Genomic DNA, 17,602 nt, shown 5'->3' with positions numbered 1-17,602 from the left:
ATATAAGTAAGCAGGAATCCACTTTAAGTCTTGGACTGTATGCTTCTGGATGGCTGCAGTTGTCACTTTGATGTCCTCTAAGAAGAGTCAAGGAAAATAAGGAGTTGTTTAAAAAGAGCTCCTCATGAGCAAAGGTGATGAGTCTCCCAATTTTCCTTCCTATTCTTATCCCTTAGTCATTGAGTGGTTTGACTCTTGGGATAAAATAAAACAAGCAAGAAAATTCGGCCCATATGTCTCTTTAGGTGAGAAAAGAAAGTAAAAGTGTTACTCAGTCGTGTCTGAGTCTTTTGCAACCCCTGGACTGTATCCTGCCAGGCTTCTCTGTCCATGGAATTCTCCAGGCAAGAATACTACAGTGGGTGGCCATACCCTTCTCCAGGACACCTTACCAACCCAAGGATTGAACCTAGGTCTCCCGTATTGCAGGCGGATTCTTCACCTCTGGGCCACCAGGGAATCCCCTCTTTAGGTGAGCTATTAATAGTAAATCAAAGGCTTCTGGAGGTACTGTTTGGGAATGACACTGATGTTCTCACAGGCTGCATCAACACTTCTCTGGCAGATAAATGGCTGACCCCAGCAAGGATACAGCCTGGGCAAACACGGCAGGAGCAGAACAGCCATTACCTCTGACACAGTGGAGACCCTCAGGGACCTTACCTCTCCTTCAGGAGTGTCTGAAGGGCACAGCATGCCCCACTGCGATGGCTGGAGGGATCGAGGACCGCTCACTTTTCTTGTTTTTTCGAACTGGGAAGAGATTCTCGTCATCATGCCCAGTGCAGATATATATGACAAGCGAGACAGCACCTGAGTCACGCCCTGGCGATCCATTTTAAATCTCTTCAGAGACCAATTGCCCTGAAGAGAGAGGGGAGACACGCGACGACCTCAGACTGCTTGTGCTGCCTGCCACCCCTGCAGTCATTCTGAGAGGCTCTGCACAGGAACTGCTTATTTGTGAAATTAGGGTCATGATATATATTCAGAAACCAAAAATCACAATTAAAATCTAGCCAAGTTACTCACTGGGGTTTTCTAGGAATTTAATGAATATTACCTATATCTAGCAACCACCTCAGAATGCCTCAATGGATTGACATTATCACATCAGAGCAGGTATTTTTCCAAAGAACTAATCACATTCTAAACAAGCCAGTTCAACCAGAGATTTTCACTGGAAGCAATAAGCTAACTAATAGAAAACTACCAATTTCTACACATATTTAAGGTAAAATGAGCCTGAAGATCAAAGAGATAATTTCATGTTGGAATGTGCCATTATTTGGATGCCTTCCAAAATTAGTTTTAATTAGAGAAAAATATAGCAATAGAAAAAAAAAAGTCTCTAATAGCAGTTATCAGGGGAAATGAATAAGTATAGGCTTATTAATCAAGGCTAAAAATTGCACATATTCACATTAATAAATATATCTTCTTTGGTTATCATGTCAATCTTAAAATAGATTTATGTGAAATAAATCTTAAGCCTTAAATTTACTTTAAGTGCATTAGAAGAACTGAAATACATTAAATATATTATTTTACAAAAGCATTAATTGTACACATTAAATATTCTCAAGGATAATTTAAAGATCAAGGTTAGGAATCAAATTTTCATCTCATGGTAACATGAATTAACAGAAAATAGTATGCAAAGAAAAAACAAAGTAGAAAATAAAATGTCAAAAAATGATTGATTCAATATTTCTGATTCAAAAGGGAAGAAAATTACACCTGCTAAATAGTGGTTCTTCATTTTCCTTTTGATAATCTGATGAAAGCTATGACTGTTCTCGTGAGAAAAATGCACACAGGACCACAAATACAAATTTTTAATTCAATTTCAGGGGCGGATTCCCAGATCCCAGATTAAAATCCTTCCCAGTAGAAAAATTCATCTGTTTGAATTTAAATACGTGACTTCAGAGGAGCTCCTCACAAAATAATAAGTCACTATTACAGCGAAGATCTATCACTTCAAAAACTTGAGTTTTGATAGAGTGGAAAAAAGCTAAAACCTGGGAAGAAACAATGCATTACAAAACAGAGTAACAGCAAACATGTTTATCTCACAAGTTAACTCCTCATACTGCTCATTCAGTTAACTCCTTGTATGCTCTGAATGAGAATGAACCCAGTAAACTGATTCAAGACCAAAAAGAGCAAGGAAGATAAACACTCAGCACAGAACTAAGCAGCTGCTGGCAAAGAAGAAATAGATGGGGATGAAGTCAAAACATTCAGCAAGATAATTTTTTCCAATATTCTTTTTTTTTAAAAGGGAGAGAGGAGAAACAGACAAAGGGTCTAAAACTGCTCCTCTGAGAAAATTTATTTGTTGAAAATATTCTACATATGACAACACTCACAATTTTAAAGATTTTTTTATGTGGACCACCTTTAAGGTCTTTATTGAATTTGTTACAATATTGCTTCTGTTCTATATTTTTGGTTTTTCGGCCACTAGACATGTGGGATGTTAGGTCCCTGACCAGGAATTGAACCCATACCCCCTGCACTGGAAGATGAAGTCTCACCAACTGACCCATCTTTTTCCAGTTGCCTACAGATTGGCGTGCACCCACAACAAGGCCCACTACTGATTCTCCCAATAAGCAGTCTGCTCCCAGAGTTAATAAGGTGTCATCTGGGGGCAACAGAACTACTCAAAACAGCTATTCTGACCTGAAAATAAAGCGTCAGAAAGCAAGGAAAAGTCACTCTAACAGAAGTGTGTTCGAGTGCTCTTTGAAGGCTTCTTTTCAAATATCCAGGAATCAACTTCCAGACAAGTTCGGGCCCCACGACTGTGACGGGCCCAGAGAGGCACAGAGGCTGGGCCCCCTGCAGTCTGGATGGAGCTGTCACGGCGGGGGTGCTCACACAGACCTGCTGCACATTTCTCAAGTCAGACAGGGCGGCAAGTCAGCTGCTGATATACTCTTCTTTTGTTGGGACCAAATCCCATCCATAAAACTAATTTTATGTCTGGCATACAAAACGTGAACCAGACTTTATCAGATAGACCTATAGATGTTACGCTTTAAGAAAGGGAGCAAAAACCTATCTGATAACCCCTGATGAACAGCCAGAGGCCCTGAATACACAGCAGCTGCTGAGGCCTGAATTCACTGCTCACATGAGAACAGCTGAGAGCCCTTTGAAGACTATGAACCTACAATGCAATGAAACATTTTACAATGTTCCAGACAAAAGTTGTCATTAGTGAACCTACTTGCAATATGTCAGCTTTATTACATAAAAAATGGGGGAAAGTATCCATTCAAAGAATGGTTATTAACAGTTAAACTGAAAGATATTTTCCTTTATGGAAGAGTGTATCTATTTCCTTATTGCCTCAGTAAATTGTAACAGGAACTAAAATTTGGCAATACAGTCACATAGCAGCAAAATTTCTACTGATTTCAACTGCAGACTATTTTGAAGAAGAAAATTTGTGACTTGTAGCATCCTCAAATAAATATATATGTGTATTATAAATTTTTTCCCCCCACCTAGATTCTCAAAATACTTTAAATTTCCCACTGAACAGATGTACAAATAAGTTACAAAACTGTGCCCGAGGGATCAAGACTTACGGTTGAAATGGCATTCACCATGCCATTGGTAATCTGGTCCTGACGCATATGTTTCACAACGTCAAACTGGGCTGCTCTTTGTTTAGGAATCACCTGATCTGCAATCTTCTTCATTTCAGAATTAAATTTTTTGAATAAATCTTCAAAAAGAAGAGATAAAAGCTAAAGGAAAAAAAAAGTATATGGTGAACTTTTAAAATGCATCACTAGCTTATTTACTAAATTTTAGGTCTTTATTAAACTTTGTTTAAAAAAACTGATGGCAAAACTGCTTAAAACTGGGAAAAACACATTTTAAAAATTCAACATGATAAACATGTACTTATCTATGTGCTTATCACTATGCTTGGTGTTGAGAATATGAGCAAAGATTATGACATAATCCCTGCATTCAAAGACATTTAGACCAGCCACTCCCAGACAAAGTTTCCACTGACCTAATTTTTAACTTTACAAATAAAGACTATTAAAACCCACAAAAGATCAGGGGAGAAGAGTTAATGTTAAAAATTCTGACAGCACCAAGGATGGGTGCCATTTGAACCTTCCTGCATCACTGGTAAAAATGTGAACTGTATAACCACTAACAATCAGCTTGTAGTTATCTGCCCATCCCTAGGCCCCAAAGTTCCTCTCCTAAGTACATCCTCTATAGCCACGGTTCTCAAACTTTAACCTGCATGTAATCACATTGAGGGATTATTAAAACACAAATTGCTGGCCATATCCCTCTGGTATCTGATTCCACAAGTCTACGGTAGAACCCCAAAGTTTTCATTTCTAACAAGTTTCTAAGAATGCCACTGTTGCTGGTGGGGGAAGGGTACCCTTGAGAATCACTACCCTACAGAAATGTCTTTATGTACATCATGGTACATGTACAAGATGTTCAAAGCAGCACTATTTGTATCAGTTAAAAACTGGATACCATACAAATACTATTTAGTTAGACAAATTGTAGTATATTCATATAACAGAATACTACAGAGCATTGAAAATGGACAAAAAATAACTGGCCACAAAATCACAGCTAAGTCTTAAAAATATAATATTGAGTGAGAGAAGCCAGGACCAAAAGAATATATATGATGTGACTCTAAATAGGGTTCAAAACTCAGCACAATAATCAGCTATATTGTTTAGGAAGGATAACTAGCAGGCAAAATGAAAAGGAAAGACACAAACACCATAAAAATCAGGTTGGAGATTACACCTTGGAGGGGAAGGGGAAAGCTTAAGAAAGATTTTGCAAGTTCTGCTTCTACCCAGAATGTAGAAAGCCACAAGACAACATCCTTCCCACCCTGATAATCTTTTTTTAAAAAGATGAAACATCTACAAAATCATAAAATTTCTTGACTCTAACAAAGAGGTAAGTTGTAAGGCAACCAGGGGAACTAAACTGCAGAAGTGTCAAGCCTCTCCAAGAGATGGGACACATGACAGAGCAGAAGTGTGCCGTAAAAGAAGAAATTAGCTAAAATTTTCAGGACTGCTAGAATGCCAAATGTGAGCTATCGTGAAAGCTTAGAATTCTTCAGTGCTCCAGACACGAGAGGATCCACACTTAGAAGTTCATTCCATGAGTGCTCAGGAAAGACTGGAAGGAGAAAGAAGACATGAGAATGACCCCTTTGTTGTAACAAGCAACAAAACTCTACCTACTTCCCGGGACTTCCTCTTACATGAGAAGAAACCCTTAAGTCACTGGAGAAAAGGCAGGAAACCCTTCTGCCGAGGATCCCAGGCAAAGGTAACTCACACTGAGAGAGGGTAGAAGCAAAACCAAAAAAGGTCCAGTTTTTTCAAAGACAGACAGACAGACACAGAATACATACTGATCAAAAGGAATTTAAGAGACATCAACTGAATGAAATACATGAAACATCTTTGGATTTTATTTGAATAATCCTACTTTAAACAACAATATAAAGAAATCAGGGAAATCTGAATACATAATACTCAAATTTGATGAGTGATATTGATGCTTAATGACATTAAGCAATTCTTTAAAAATTTTATGCGTGAAAATGATGTTACAATTTTTTAAAATTGTATCTTTTAGAGACACATTTTTAAGTACTTACAGAATGTGATTTGATTATTTAAAATGCTAAAACGATTTGATGGTTTAGATTTGTTTAAACAACTGAATTTGTGGAATGGGGCAAGTAGGAAAAGAGTTGAAGAGGACATAAAACCAGATTAACTTCTATTGATGATAGCCAAAGTTGTGTGATTAAAACATGGAAGCTAATTTTTATAAGTTTGAGGTTTTTCTTATTAATATTTATATTACAAATATCTACCAAAATAAACCCCTAATATACTAACGAGTAAGTCTAACAAAAGAGGTGCAAAGCTTTCATGAAGACAATTACAAATCTTTATTGAAAGACATCAAAGAAAGCCTAAATAAATGAAGAAAATATTCATGGATGAAAAGACTATTTTAAGATTACTAGTTTTCCCCAAATTGATCTATAATTCCAATGCAACTCTAATCAAAATCCCCAGGTTTTTAATGAAAATGGAGGCTAACTCTAAAATTATTATGGAAAAGCTAAGACTCTAGAGGAGACAGACAGTCCTGAAAAAGAAGGCAAGTGAATTGATTTATGTATAAACTTACCAACGAACAGAACAAAAAGTCCAGAAATAAACAACACATATATTAAAATCTGTTATATGGTAAAGACACTTTGGCATTTAGCACTTTAGATCTGTAAAGAAATGAAAGACTACAAATAAATAATGCTAGGAAAATCAGTTATTCATTTGAAAAACAAATGAAACTCCTCTCCTTACTTCACTCTACACACAAAAATCCATTCCAGATAGACTGCTGCTGCTGCTGCTGCTAAGTTGTGTCAGTCGTGTCCGACTCTGTGCGACCCCATAGACGGCAGCCCACCAGGCTCCCCTGTCCCTGGGATTCTCCAGGCAAGAACACTGGAGTGGGTTGCGATTTCCTTCTCCAATGCATGAAAGTGAAATGGGAAAGTGAAGTCGCTCAGTCGTGTCTGACTCTTCGTGACCCCATGGACTGTAGCTTACCAGGCTCCTCCGTCCATGGGATTCTCCAGGCAAGAGTACTAAAGAACAAATAACAAAGGCATAAGTTTAAAGTATAAGAAGTACAACTGAAGAGAAGAAAGGACTGACAAAATTGAATGTAATTAAAATGACAAACTTCTATAATTAAAAGATCCCATAATAGTAAAAATAATTCAGACTGGAAGAAGATACCAGCAATACATGTAACTCATAAAAAATTGGATCCAAAGTACACCCAAAAAATCTTAAAATTAATAAGGAAAATACAAACAACACAAAAGATATTTAAGAGAAAAGTAGAAACGATCAATAACTATATGAAACATAAAGACTCAATTTCATTAGCAATGAAGGAAATGCAAATTAAGCCCACAAGGAGATAGCACTTTGCACACACTGCTGCTGCTGCTGCTGCTAAGTCGCTTCAGTCATGTCCGACTCTGTGAGACTCCAGAGACGGCAGCCCTCCAGGCTCTCCCGTCTCTGGGATTCTCCAGACAAGAACACTGGAGTGGGTTGCCATTTCCTTCTCCAATGCATTAAAGTGAAAAGTGAGAGTGAAGTCGCTCAGTCAGGTCCGACTCTTAGCGACCCCATGGACTGCAGCCCACCAGGTTCCTCTGTCCTTGGGATTTTCCAGGCAAGAGTGCTAGACAAGACAAAAATTTTTCAGTTTTCACACTAAGTCACGGGATAGAGACCATCAGGTCTTACATACAATGCAATGTACAAATCCTTGGGAAGCTAGTTTGACACTCTTCAGTCAAGCTGAAGGCTTAACTTGATTCCATGACTGGACAATCCTATTTGCAGAAACTCTTTCATATGGGCAAGAGAAGATATGAATAAGAAGGTTAATTTTTTTAAAAAAGAGATGTCATACAACGGCCTTGATAAGTAGATGGATAAAGGGTTATTTATCATATGTATCATATCTTTACACATTGAATGTGAAGGTGAAATACAGTGACGTGAAACAATATAGATGAATCTTTAAAACAATGTTAAGAAAAAAATTGCAAAGGAATGTATATGATATGAATCTACTCTTACAAAACTCAAACATACAAAAGTAATACTGAGCGCTTAGACTGGAAGAATCAATACCATTAACAACCATACTACCCAAGGCAAACTACAGATTCAATGCAATCCCTATCAAATTACCAATGGCAATTTTCAGAGACCTAGAACCAGTAATTTAAAAACTTGTATGGAAACAAGATCCCAAATAGCCAAAACAATCCTAAGGGAACTTCCCTGGAGGTCCAGCGGTTAAGAATTCACCTGAGAATGCAGGGGGCATGGGCTCAATCCCTGGTCCAAAAGATCCCACATGCTGAGGAGCAACCAAGCCCGCACATCTAGACTCCATACTCCACAACAAGAGAAACCACATTGATGAGAAGGCCATGCACTGCAACTAGAGAGTAGCCCTACCCACCAAAACTAGAGAAAGACTGTGTGCAGCAACAGAGACCCAGTGCAGCCAAAAATAAAAATTTAAAGAAATCTTTATTTAAAAAATATGGGGCTTCCCTTGTAGCTCAGTCAGTAAAGAATCTGCTTGCCACGGAAGAGACCCAGGTTCAATTTCTGGGTCAGGAAGATCCCAGTGAGAAGGAAATGGCAACCTACTCCACTAGTCTTGCCTGGAAAATCCCACGGACAGAGGAACCTGGCAGGCCACAGTCCATGGGGTCACAACAGTCAAACACAACTTAGCGACTAAACCACCACATTTAAAGAGAGAATAATAAAAAAACAATGTTGAGAAAGAAGAACAGAGCTGAAGGGATCAGACTCCCTGAATTCAGACTATACTACAAAGCTACAATAATCAAAACAGTATGGCACTAGCATAAAAAACAGAGATCATTGGAATAGGACAGAAAGCCCAGAAATAAACCCACACACTTATAGTCAATTAATTTATGACAAAGGAAGCAAGAATACACAATAGGGGAACTTCCTTGGCAGTCCAGTGGTTATGATTCCAGACTTCCAGTGCAAGGGGTGTGGGTTTGATCCCTGGTGGGGGCACGAAGATCCCACACGTCATGCAGTGTAGCCAAACATATTTAAGAACACACAATGGCATCTGGTCCCATCACGTCATGGGAAACAGATGGGGAAACAGTGGAAACAGTGTCAGACTTTATTTTTTGGGGCTCCAAAATCACTGCAGATGGTGACTGCAGCCACGAAATTAAAAGACACTTACTCCTTGGAAGAAAATTTATGACCAACCTAGATAGCATATTCAAAAGCAGAGACATTACTTTGCCGACTAAGGTTTGTCTAGTCAAGGCTATGGTTTTTCCTGTGGTCATGTATGGATGTGAGAGTTGGACTGTGAAGAAAGCTGAGCTTGAAGAATTGATGCTTTTGAACTATGGTGTTGGAGAAGACTCTTGAGAGTCCCTTGGACTGCAAGGAGATCCAACCAATCCATTCTGAAGGAGATCAGCCCTGGGATTTCTTTGGAAGGAATGATGCTAAAGCTGAAACTCCAGTACTTTGGCTACCTCATGTGAAGAGTTGACTCACTGGAAAAGACTCTGATGCTGGGAGGGATTGGGGGCAGGAGGAAAAGGGGACGACAGAGGATGAGATGGCTGGATGGCATCACTGACTCGATGGACGTGAGTCTGAGTGAACTCCGGGAGTTGGTGATGGACAGGGAGGCCTGGCGTGCTGCGATTCATGGGGTTGCAGAGTCGGACATGACTGAGCCACTGAACTGAACTGAATGGAGAAAAAACAGTCTTTTAAATAAGTTGTGCTGGGAAAACAGGACAGCTACATGTAAAAGAATGAAATTAAAACATTCTAAACATAAGTGATATCATACGATAGATGTTTTTCTCTGCCTGACTTACTTCACTCCGTATGATACATGTGGAATCTAAAATAATGGTACAAATGAACCTGTTTACAAAACAGAAATATACTCACAGATGCAGAAAACAAACTTATGGTTACCAAAAAGGAAAGGGTGGGGAGAGGATAAATTAGGAGTTAGGATTAACAGATACATACTCAATATATAAAACAGATAAACAACAAGGACCTGCTGTATAGCACAGGGAATTATATTTGGTATCTTGTAATAACCTAAAATGGAAAATAATCTGAAAAGGAATATAAATATAGTATACTCACACACACACACGTAAACTAAATCACTTTGCTGTACATCTTAAACGCAACACTAAATAAACTATACTTCAATAAAAAAAAGCAAAACATACACTGTAATAAATATTTTTAAATTTTTAAATAAATGATACAATAAAAAAGAAAACAATAAATACACAAATTCAGGATAGTAGGAGAAAGAGAAGGACAAAGTATGGAAGAAATATATAAGTAAATGAAATGGCAACTGGTGGTCAATTATTAAGAATTACTTAAACTGGTAGTGGATTTGAGGTGATCTGTCACCTTCACAACTTACATATATGTGACATTTTAACTTTTACTCTTTATGTTAAAAATTAGAAAATAAATGACATTAAACCATGTTAACCATGGAAAACAAATCAATAGGATGGGGAACGGAAAGTCATAAAAATAGACTAGAACAGTTCTGTTTCAGAATTGATGGGAGCAGCTCCTATCAGACTCATTTGTTGATAAAAATTATAAACTCTGGACAAAATATTAAAACTATTTGACAGCACTGGAGAGTAAATACAGATAGAAACTGGAGAAAACTTGATACTTTTCAAAAATGCATTTCCATTTTGAAGGCTTTTCAACTAAGAGTAGAATACATTAGCAAAAAGGGTCCAGGTGACATTAGAAGCTAAAACTCAGAGAAAGACCCACAGTCTTACTGGATTGAAGGATCAGAGGGAGAAGATACCAGCCACCACAGTAGCTGGATTGTGAGGGGAAAGTCACAGAAAGGAGATAACCACAAATAAAATTTACATCCTCAAATCCACTACCCACTTAATCTTGGGAGAAAACCCCAAGAGTATGTAGATAAACTTTGCCCAAATCTCTGCTTGCGATGCCTCCTACTGCCCCAATTCAGGCAAGGGCTGTGACTGCTTTTTTTCAATAAAGTTAGTGAAGATGTGACTTTTAAGACGAACTCACTAAGGTCACGCAGATTCTCCTGTGCATGGGAAACTCACTTGAGTCCTGAGCCACTCTGATGTCATAGTGCTGGCATGGTCAAGACGGAGCTGAGCCCAGCCTTCTGGGAATCCCACCACCTCCAGCAGAACACTACCAATCGAGCTCCATGTGATACAGAAGAGTTACACAGCTGGATCTTGCCTGAATTCCTGACCCACAAAATCGTGAGATATAACAGAATGGTGGCTGTCTTAAGCCACTTAAGACAATGGTGGTTGTCTTCAGTTTTGCAATAGATACCATACAATGCAGCAACAGACAAAACCAGAACACTGCTTATAGACAGTTCACAAAACTAAGTGGCTTATGACCAAAAAATAATGGGCATACTTCTTCAATAATCAAATATAAAATTACAACTACTTAAATTCCCCTGAAAAATCAATTACATTTGTTTTTTATTCCTTTATAGAGGAATAAAACAGTTGGATATATATGTAATTTAAGCTACCTAGCACAATAGTAATGTAGTATCAGAGGATATTATATATGCACTTCTTACATAATTCAGGAATTCTGAACTTTAGGAATTCTTAAGTTCAGGGAAATCTTATAAGCTAAAGATTTTCCAAATTCCACACTGTATTCTTGAATGTTTACAACCCACAGGTAGTTTTTTGATTCATAATTTAGAAGATATGAAAGCCAATGAGTCTTCTCTTCCAGCCACTGTTGAAGAAAGCATTTCCTAGGTAGAATGTGGTTTTACACTCTTCTCCCTTAAGAGAGACACATCCTTCCACTTTTCTACAAAATCAACTTTGCAGATGGGAAAGCCAGGGTCCTTGATTTACCATGTCAGAAGTGTTCTAAAAAGAAAACTTCCTCCTCTGAGAGCTTAATCTTTTCTTCCACTCAGACCCAGCAGTTTCCTTCATGAAAAAGAATATGGGAATGGAAGCAGGTGCAGGGGAAGAGAGGGATGGACAAGCCCATTTCAGCAACTTCCTGTGGAAACTGGCAAAGGGACTTGAATAAGTATCCTGAACAGAAGCAAATGCCCTTAACCTTTAACCACAAAAGCTCAGCTCTGTTTTAATTAGTCCCTTACACTTAAGACTTTTGTGTCTCAAATTGCAACAAAGTTTTCTTGGGGATCCCAGATGAATTTGTGTGTAGCCTGATTCAAGTACAAGGAAATGCTCCAGTACTAAACAAGTAAAGAGTAAGAGTACACTCAACAAAACTACAGCCTCATTAATAAATTTCTCCACCCTTCAAATTTCTTCATGAGAAATAACGTGCTCCAGTTCACAGAGCAGTAAGAAGCTACAAGGCCTGTTCCCACAATAAGCCACATTATTTAGGTCAAGAGTAAAATGATGAAAAGGGATGGAATGTTGGTGATATTATAATATTCAATACCTCTCACTGTTGGCATGAGGCCTTTCAGCCTGCCTAAGACAGGAGCACTAAAGAGCAAGTTATATTTAAGAAAAAATGCTGACAGCTCATCAATTGATTTTCAATGAAAATGCTAAAAAAAAAATTAATAAAGAAGTTAAGCTGCTGAAATACAGTTTCACCAATTAGCTTAATGTCAGAGAATTCTAATTAGGCGTCTTGAGATTGCTATTTAGTGTTTAAGCCTTCAGAGTGCCAAATTCTCCTTTTCACACAAACTGGTTGCAAAATTAAAGACATTAGGCAGCCTTAATTACATTATCAGAACAGCTGGGATTAGGCAATCTCTGAAGTCAAGACGGCATTCTTTTGTCACTGGGTGGAAATCCCTGGCTTTCCAGGGTGCCGGATTTTGGTGCCGTTCCATATCTCACCCATACAAAGCAAGCTGCATTAGAAACAAAAAAATCTGCAGACAAAGAATAGAGTAATGCTCAGCAAATAATGAACACATTACCGAAAGAGAAAAGGTAGGTGCAAAGATTAAGCCTGAAACCGGTAGGTTTTGCTAACACCTCTATTGGCGGCCAGCCGGCCAGCCCTCTGGTGGCAGTGAGACTGAGGGAAGGCTCTGTGAACCCGCCTGGCCAGTGGATACAGCTCTGTTATCTAAAGCTGAAGCACATTCATACTCCCTCATCCCATGGGGTGTGAAATTAGCAGCTATTGTTTTTACACATTTTTGCCAACACAATGCCTTTTATGTTTTTACACTGTTTATAAAGCAGTGTTTTCTTGCACATGGGAACCCTCTTTTAAAGTCTAATTTTTTAAGCAACAGGATAGTCTTTTTCTCTCCCCTCTCAACTCCATTCCTTAGTCCTCCAAACAACCAACATTTTTTTTAAAGGGCTAGTTGAACATCAAGATTTCTTTTCCAATTATAAAGATCTGTAAAAAAATTGGGATTGTTGGTGACAGGGATACACACAAGCAATCCCCTGAACTGTGGTCAATCTGAAGGTGGCCAAGAGCCCACCTGTTAGCCTTTAGTCATTGACCAAACAACTTCCCAAGTATTCCAGGCGTTTATTTTTTTTCTCACAAAAAACTGATACAATTATAATTCCAGTTTTTTACATTTTAGACGTGGTAATTAATACCTGCGGTTATGATCCCAGCCACCATCACTCATCTGGAATACTGCCACAGTCTCCTAACCGGACTTTCTTGGCAGGTTCCAAGCAAGATCCAAATAAGATCTTTTAAACTGAAATTGATGGTGTCACTTCCCTGATTATAACTCTCTTGTGATTCTCTACTGCAGGAGCAATTAAATCCAAAATCCTTCCCATGGCATATGATGCTAGTTCTCCAATGTCCTCTCTCACCACCCCCACACCTCACACTCCAGAAACACTGGTCTTCTTCCAGTTCCTCCAATAAGGGCACTGCCTGAAGACATATGTTGCTCATGCAGGTCTCTTAATAGAATGCAGTTCCAGAGGTTGTGTGAGACTGGATTCTCCTCTCAAGTCTCAGCTGGAATGTCTGAGGGCTCAGCTTAAAATATATATCACTTTTTCAAAGAGATATTTCATTAAGCGATTGATTTAATCAAGAGATTGATTCTAAGATGACTGAGTTGTTGGAATGAGACCAGAATTCTAAAACAGTTGTTAAGGTTCGGGGATGTAAATGAAAACATGGTTGTGATGAATAAACAAATAAGAAATCTCAGTAGAGAAAACTGAAGCTAAAAGTACCAGAATGAAATTTCTAGAACTGAAAACAACCACATCTAAACTAAAAAATTAATTGGATCAGTGTAATAAGCATGTTACAGACAACAGAAGAAAAATTAGGGAACGTGAAAATAGATCAACAGAAATTATCCAACCTGAAGAAGAGAGCTAAACTGGGGGAAAGAAATTAACAGAGCCTCAATATCAAAGGCTCAAACAAGATAATCTGAGTTAGAAGGACAAGAGAGAATAATATAAAAAAGATATTTGAAGAAACAGGTTCCAAAAATGTCTCAAATTTAGTTAGACATAAATTTACAGACTGAAGAATTTAGTAAACTCTAAGTAGGACATTAACAGAGACCACCACATCAAGGCACTTCTTTTAAGCCCCAAGATAGAAAAGGGACCTTTGTCTGCCTTATTTTTCCTCTCTACCCAGTTTATATAACTATGCCTGGCACATGGTAGAAGTTTAATAGACATCTGTTAACTGATAAATGATACTACTTAATATCATACATCACTTTCTACATTAAACACAATGAGAGTAAATAAACATCTCAAAAAAGATATGATATAGGTAACATTACCAACATATTTAAAGAGCTCAGAGTTTTCACAGTTCAAGAAATTCCTAAGTCAAAGACATAGTAAGTCACATATGAATGTTTATATTCCAATATACAAACCTATATTCCATTCAACTGTTTCTTCCTCCTATCTAAAATGAATAGCAAATTAACTTTTATTGAGGAAAATAAGATTTGACATAAAATAGTTGAATCACCTGTCCTGCCAACTCCAACCTCTTGTTACCATAATAATCTCTGTCATCAACTTTATTATCTCCTTGGGCCAGAATTACTCTTCTCACCATCACTGCAGTATAGATACATTTGGCTCGGAAATTGAATTCTTTAACCTGTAATTCAGAAATTAGAGAAAAATGTTTAAGACTCTACACATTAAAATTTAAGGTGCCTCAAGAAAATAACCACAGCTATAATATTTAAATAAGAAAAAAATGAATTGTTACAATTCTCCTTATTCAAAAAATTCAAGCAGTCTATAGACTTTCTAAAAGCTGAGATGATGACTTTCCATCTTTGTACTCAATACTTGTGGCAGTTTTTCTTCAAAGATGACCACCATCAACTCCTTTCCTCCCTATATGTTTCACACCATTCCTTTATGAAGAGGTGGAGTTAATCACCATCTTTGAGTTGGCTTGTAAACTAGTAGTTTCCACTTCTTTCCTTTTAAGAGTCCTGAAGCACCAAATGAGAAGTCTCAGACACTCTGCTGGGGAGAAAAGGGCCACTGGGAAAGGCAGTGAGGAGTCAGAGATGTGACTCATGACACATCTTTGATGTTCAGCCCAGTCAAGCCTTTGGATGACTCCACCCTCAGCTGCTATCTGTCTGCAACTTCATAAGACTCGTGTCAAGAACCTCCTTCCTGGGACCTCCCTGGTGGTCCAGTGGTTAAGAACCCTCCTTCCAATGCAGGGGACACAGGTTTGATCTCTGGCTGGGGAACTAAGATCCCACATGATGTGATGCAATTAAGCCTGTGAGCTACAACGACTAGGCCCATGTGCTCTAGAGCTATGTGCGACAAGTAAGACCTGATGCCGCTAAATAAATAAAAACTAAAAAAAAAAAAAGAACCTCCCTCCCTATCACTGAGCCCCTTCGACCTGAGAATCCTGAGAGAGAGCAATAAACAGTTATCTCAAGCTACTAAGTTTTGGAAATATTTGCTGTGCAGCGATAAATAACAGGAATGGGACTAAAACACTGTCAGAACTCAGCAAATATCTATGGAATAAATGAACAGATTGATAAGTAAATTGCTGCAAATGTTCTATTCAATTTTCTCTTGTACAACTGAAATCTACATAAATGAATCTAGCCCAATCAGTAAGTTAAATCAAAACTGGCGAAATCATTGCACTGGTTTATTTGGACAGACAAAAATCTTAGATGAGTAGGTAAATTCTTTCTCTACATCCCAAACAATGAGTACTGAGAGTAGTCTAAGTTTCTGTCAATTCTAAGGAATATTTCATAGGCTTGCTTACAAAGAATTTGTATTATAAAATTTGTTTTACTTTCCTAATTCTCTGAATCAGATCAAGGGCACACACAAATGGCAGCAAAAGGGCAAAGTCATAGACCCGCATTATTTGGCTAACAAGGTGTTTCAAACTAAGAAAGTTGTATCTTCATGTGTGTAGGTGGTCACAGTTCACTTCTACTGTTCCCTCAACTTTTCATTATTCATAATCAGCCCCTGAAAGTAAAGTGTGCAATTATCAAATTAGATCATCTGTGAATAATACACATGCTAAATGTCAACATAAACCAGACTATTTGGTTAACAAGATAAGTCTGACTAACAATTTTATAACTTAGAAAGAGTACATATGTATTAAGTGAGGGTAGGGGAAGAATGACTCTTGCCAATATGGCTGAACTCTGTTTAATAATAAGTCAATAAAAATAAATATTAAGCACTAGTTCAAGGGTCAGAAGATGGGATTCTAGCTCACTCTCTCTGACCACTAACCAGCTGGATGACAAGAAAAATCATCCAGCTTTTCTGGACCTGAGCATCTGCATTCTAAGTGAAGGAAACTGGACAATGTGAGCTCAAGGTCTAGAAGATAAGCCCATCTAATATTTTAATAAGTATCTATGGTAGTGATGGTAACATAACAGTGAGAATGTACATAACTCCACAGAAACATACACATAAAAAGAGTACATGTTATTTTTTGTATGTTTTACCACAATTTTCCAAAAAGTTACACATATAGGCAAGGCACTGTAAGCTTGTTTTTAATTTATTTAAAAATATCTAAGACACCATGTCTGACCTTCAGAGGTGAAATCTAGCAGCACTGCTAATATATATTTGAATATCAAAGAAAAAACTAAAATTTTGGATTGAAAGAAGAAATCAAGGCAATAAAAGGATCAGATGATGACATAATATAGCTAACATTCTCTAAGTACAAATAAACTGTTGATGATGGAAGATTATTTCCAGGGCAGTCCATCGGAGAGTCCTCTTTAGGCTTCTCTCTTTTCTTATGGAACTAGACTTCAATTAATGTAAACTTGTACTCAAACAGAAGTTCATGGATCCCACAATGATCAGTATTCACAATTGCAAAGGATTTACTCACTGGTACGTGGGTCAGAATGGTAGAAGCCAGGAGCTCTCTTGCTTCTTCTATTTTGGTTTTCTTTGGGCCACCTCCCCACATCCTTTGTCTTCTGACTTTGTTCCCTATATATTTTAATGCCTATTAAAAACAGAATATATTACAATAATGTTTGAATGACATCAGAGAGAATTTATTAGTAGCTACCCATACACAACACTATAAGCAAAAAAGACAAGGACCTTTATAAAGGAAACTGAATTGGTCCTAGTTTAAAAAAAAATTGTCATAAACCAATGACAAAATAGTTCTCTTTTTATAATTTGTTTTCTTACTATAAAATTGATACAGGACAATTGTAGGAAGTTTAGCAAATACAAAGGAGATAAGTATTTTGGTCATCAATCCTCCACCCAAAGAGAATCCTGTCGACAGTTAACACTTTGGGTGAGTATTCTTTTGGGGGGAGGGGGAGTACTTTCTCTCCTCAAAAAGGAATCACACCATGTATGACTTCTATCCTG

At 37.8% G+C, this 17,602-nt stretch overlaps 1 protein-coding gene across 1 annotated transcript in view; it reads right to left on the bottom strand.

The window, feature by feature from the left end:
- Positions 1-17,602, bottom strand: part of POLR3B (RNA polymerase III subunit B) — a 115,274-nt gene that overhangs the window by 64,435 nt on the left and 33,237 nt on the right. The window contains exons 11-14 of the mRNA XM_068970372.1: positions 17,100-17,219; positions 14,694-14,828; positions 3,606-3,767; positions 664-864 (exon numbers count right to left, since the gene is read on the bottom strand). Of these exons, the coding sequence (XP_068826473.1) occupies positions 664-864; positions 3,606-3,767; positions 14,694-14,828; positions 17,100-17,219 (618 nt within the window). The remainder of the gene's footprint in view (positions 1-663; positions 865-3,605; positions 3,768-14,693; positions 14,829-17,099; positions 17,220-17,602) is intronic.

This window comes from Capricornis sumatraensis, chromosome 4 (genome assembly GCF_032405125.1).
Source record: "Capricornis sumatraensis isolate serow.1 chromosome 4, serow.2, whole genome shotgun sequence".
Classification (NCBI taxonomy): Eukaryota; Metazoa; Chordata; class Mammalia; order Artiodactyla; family Bovidae; genus Capricornis; species Capricornis sumatraensis.
The sequence above is the reverse complement of the archived record's forward strand: the minus strand, read 5'-3'. Positions and strand labels throughout refer to the sequence as shown.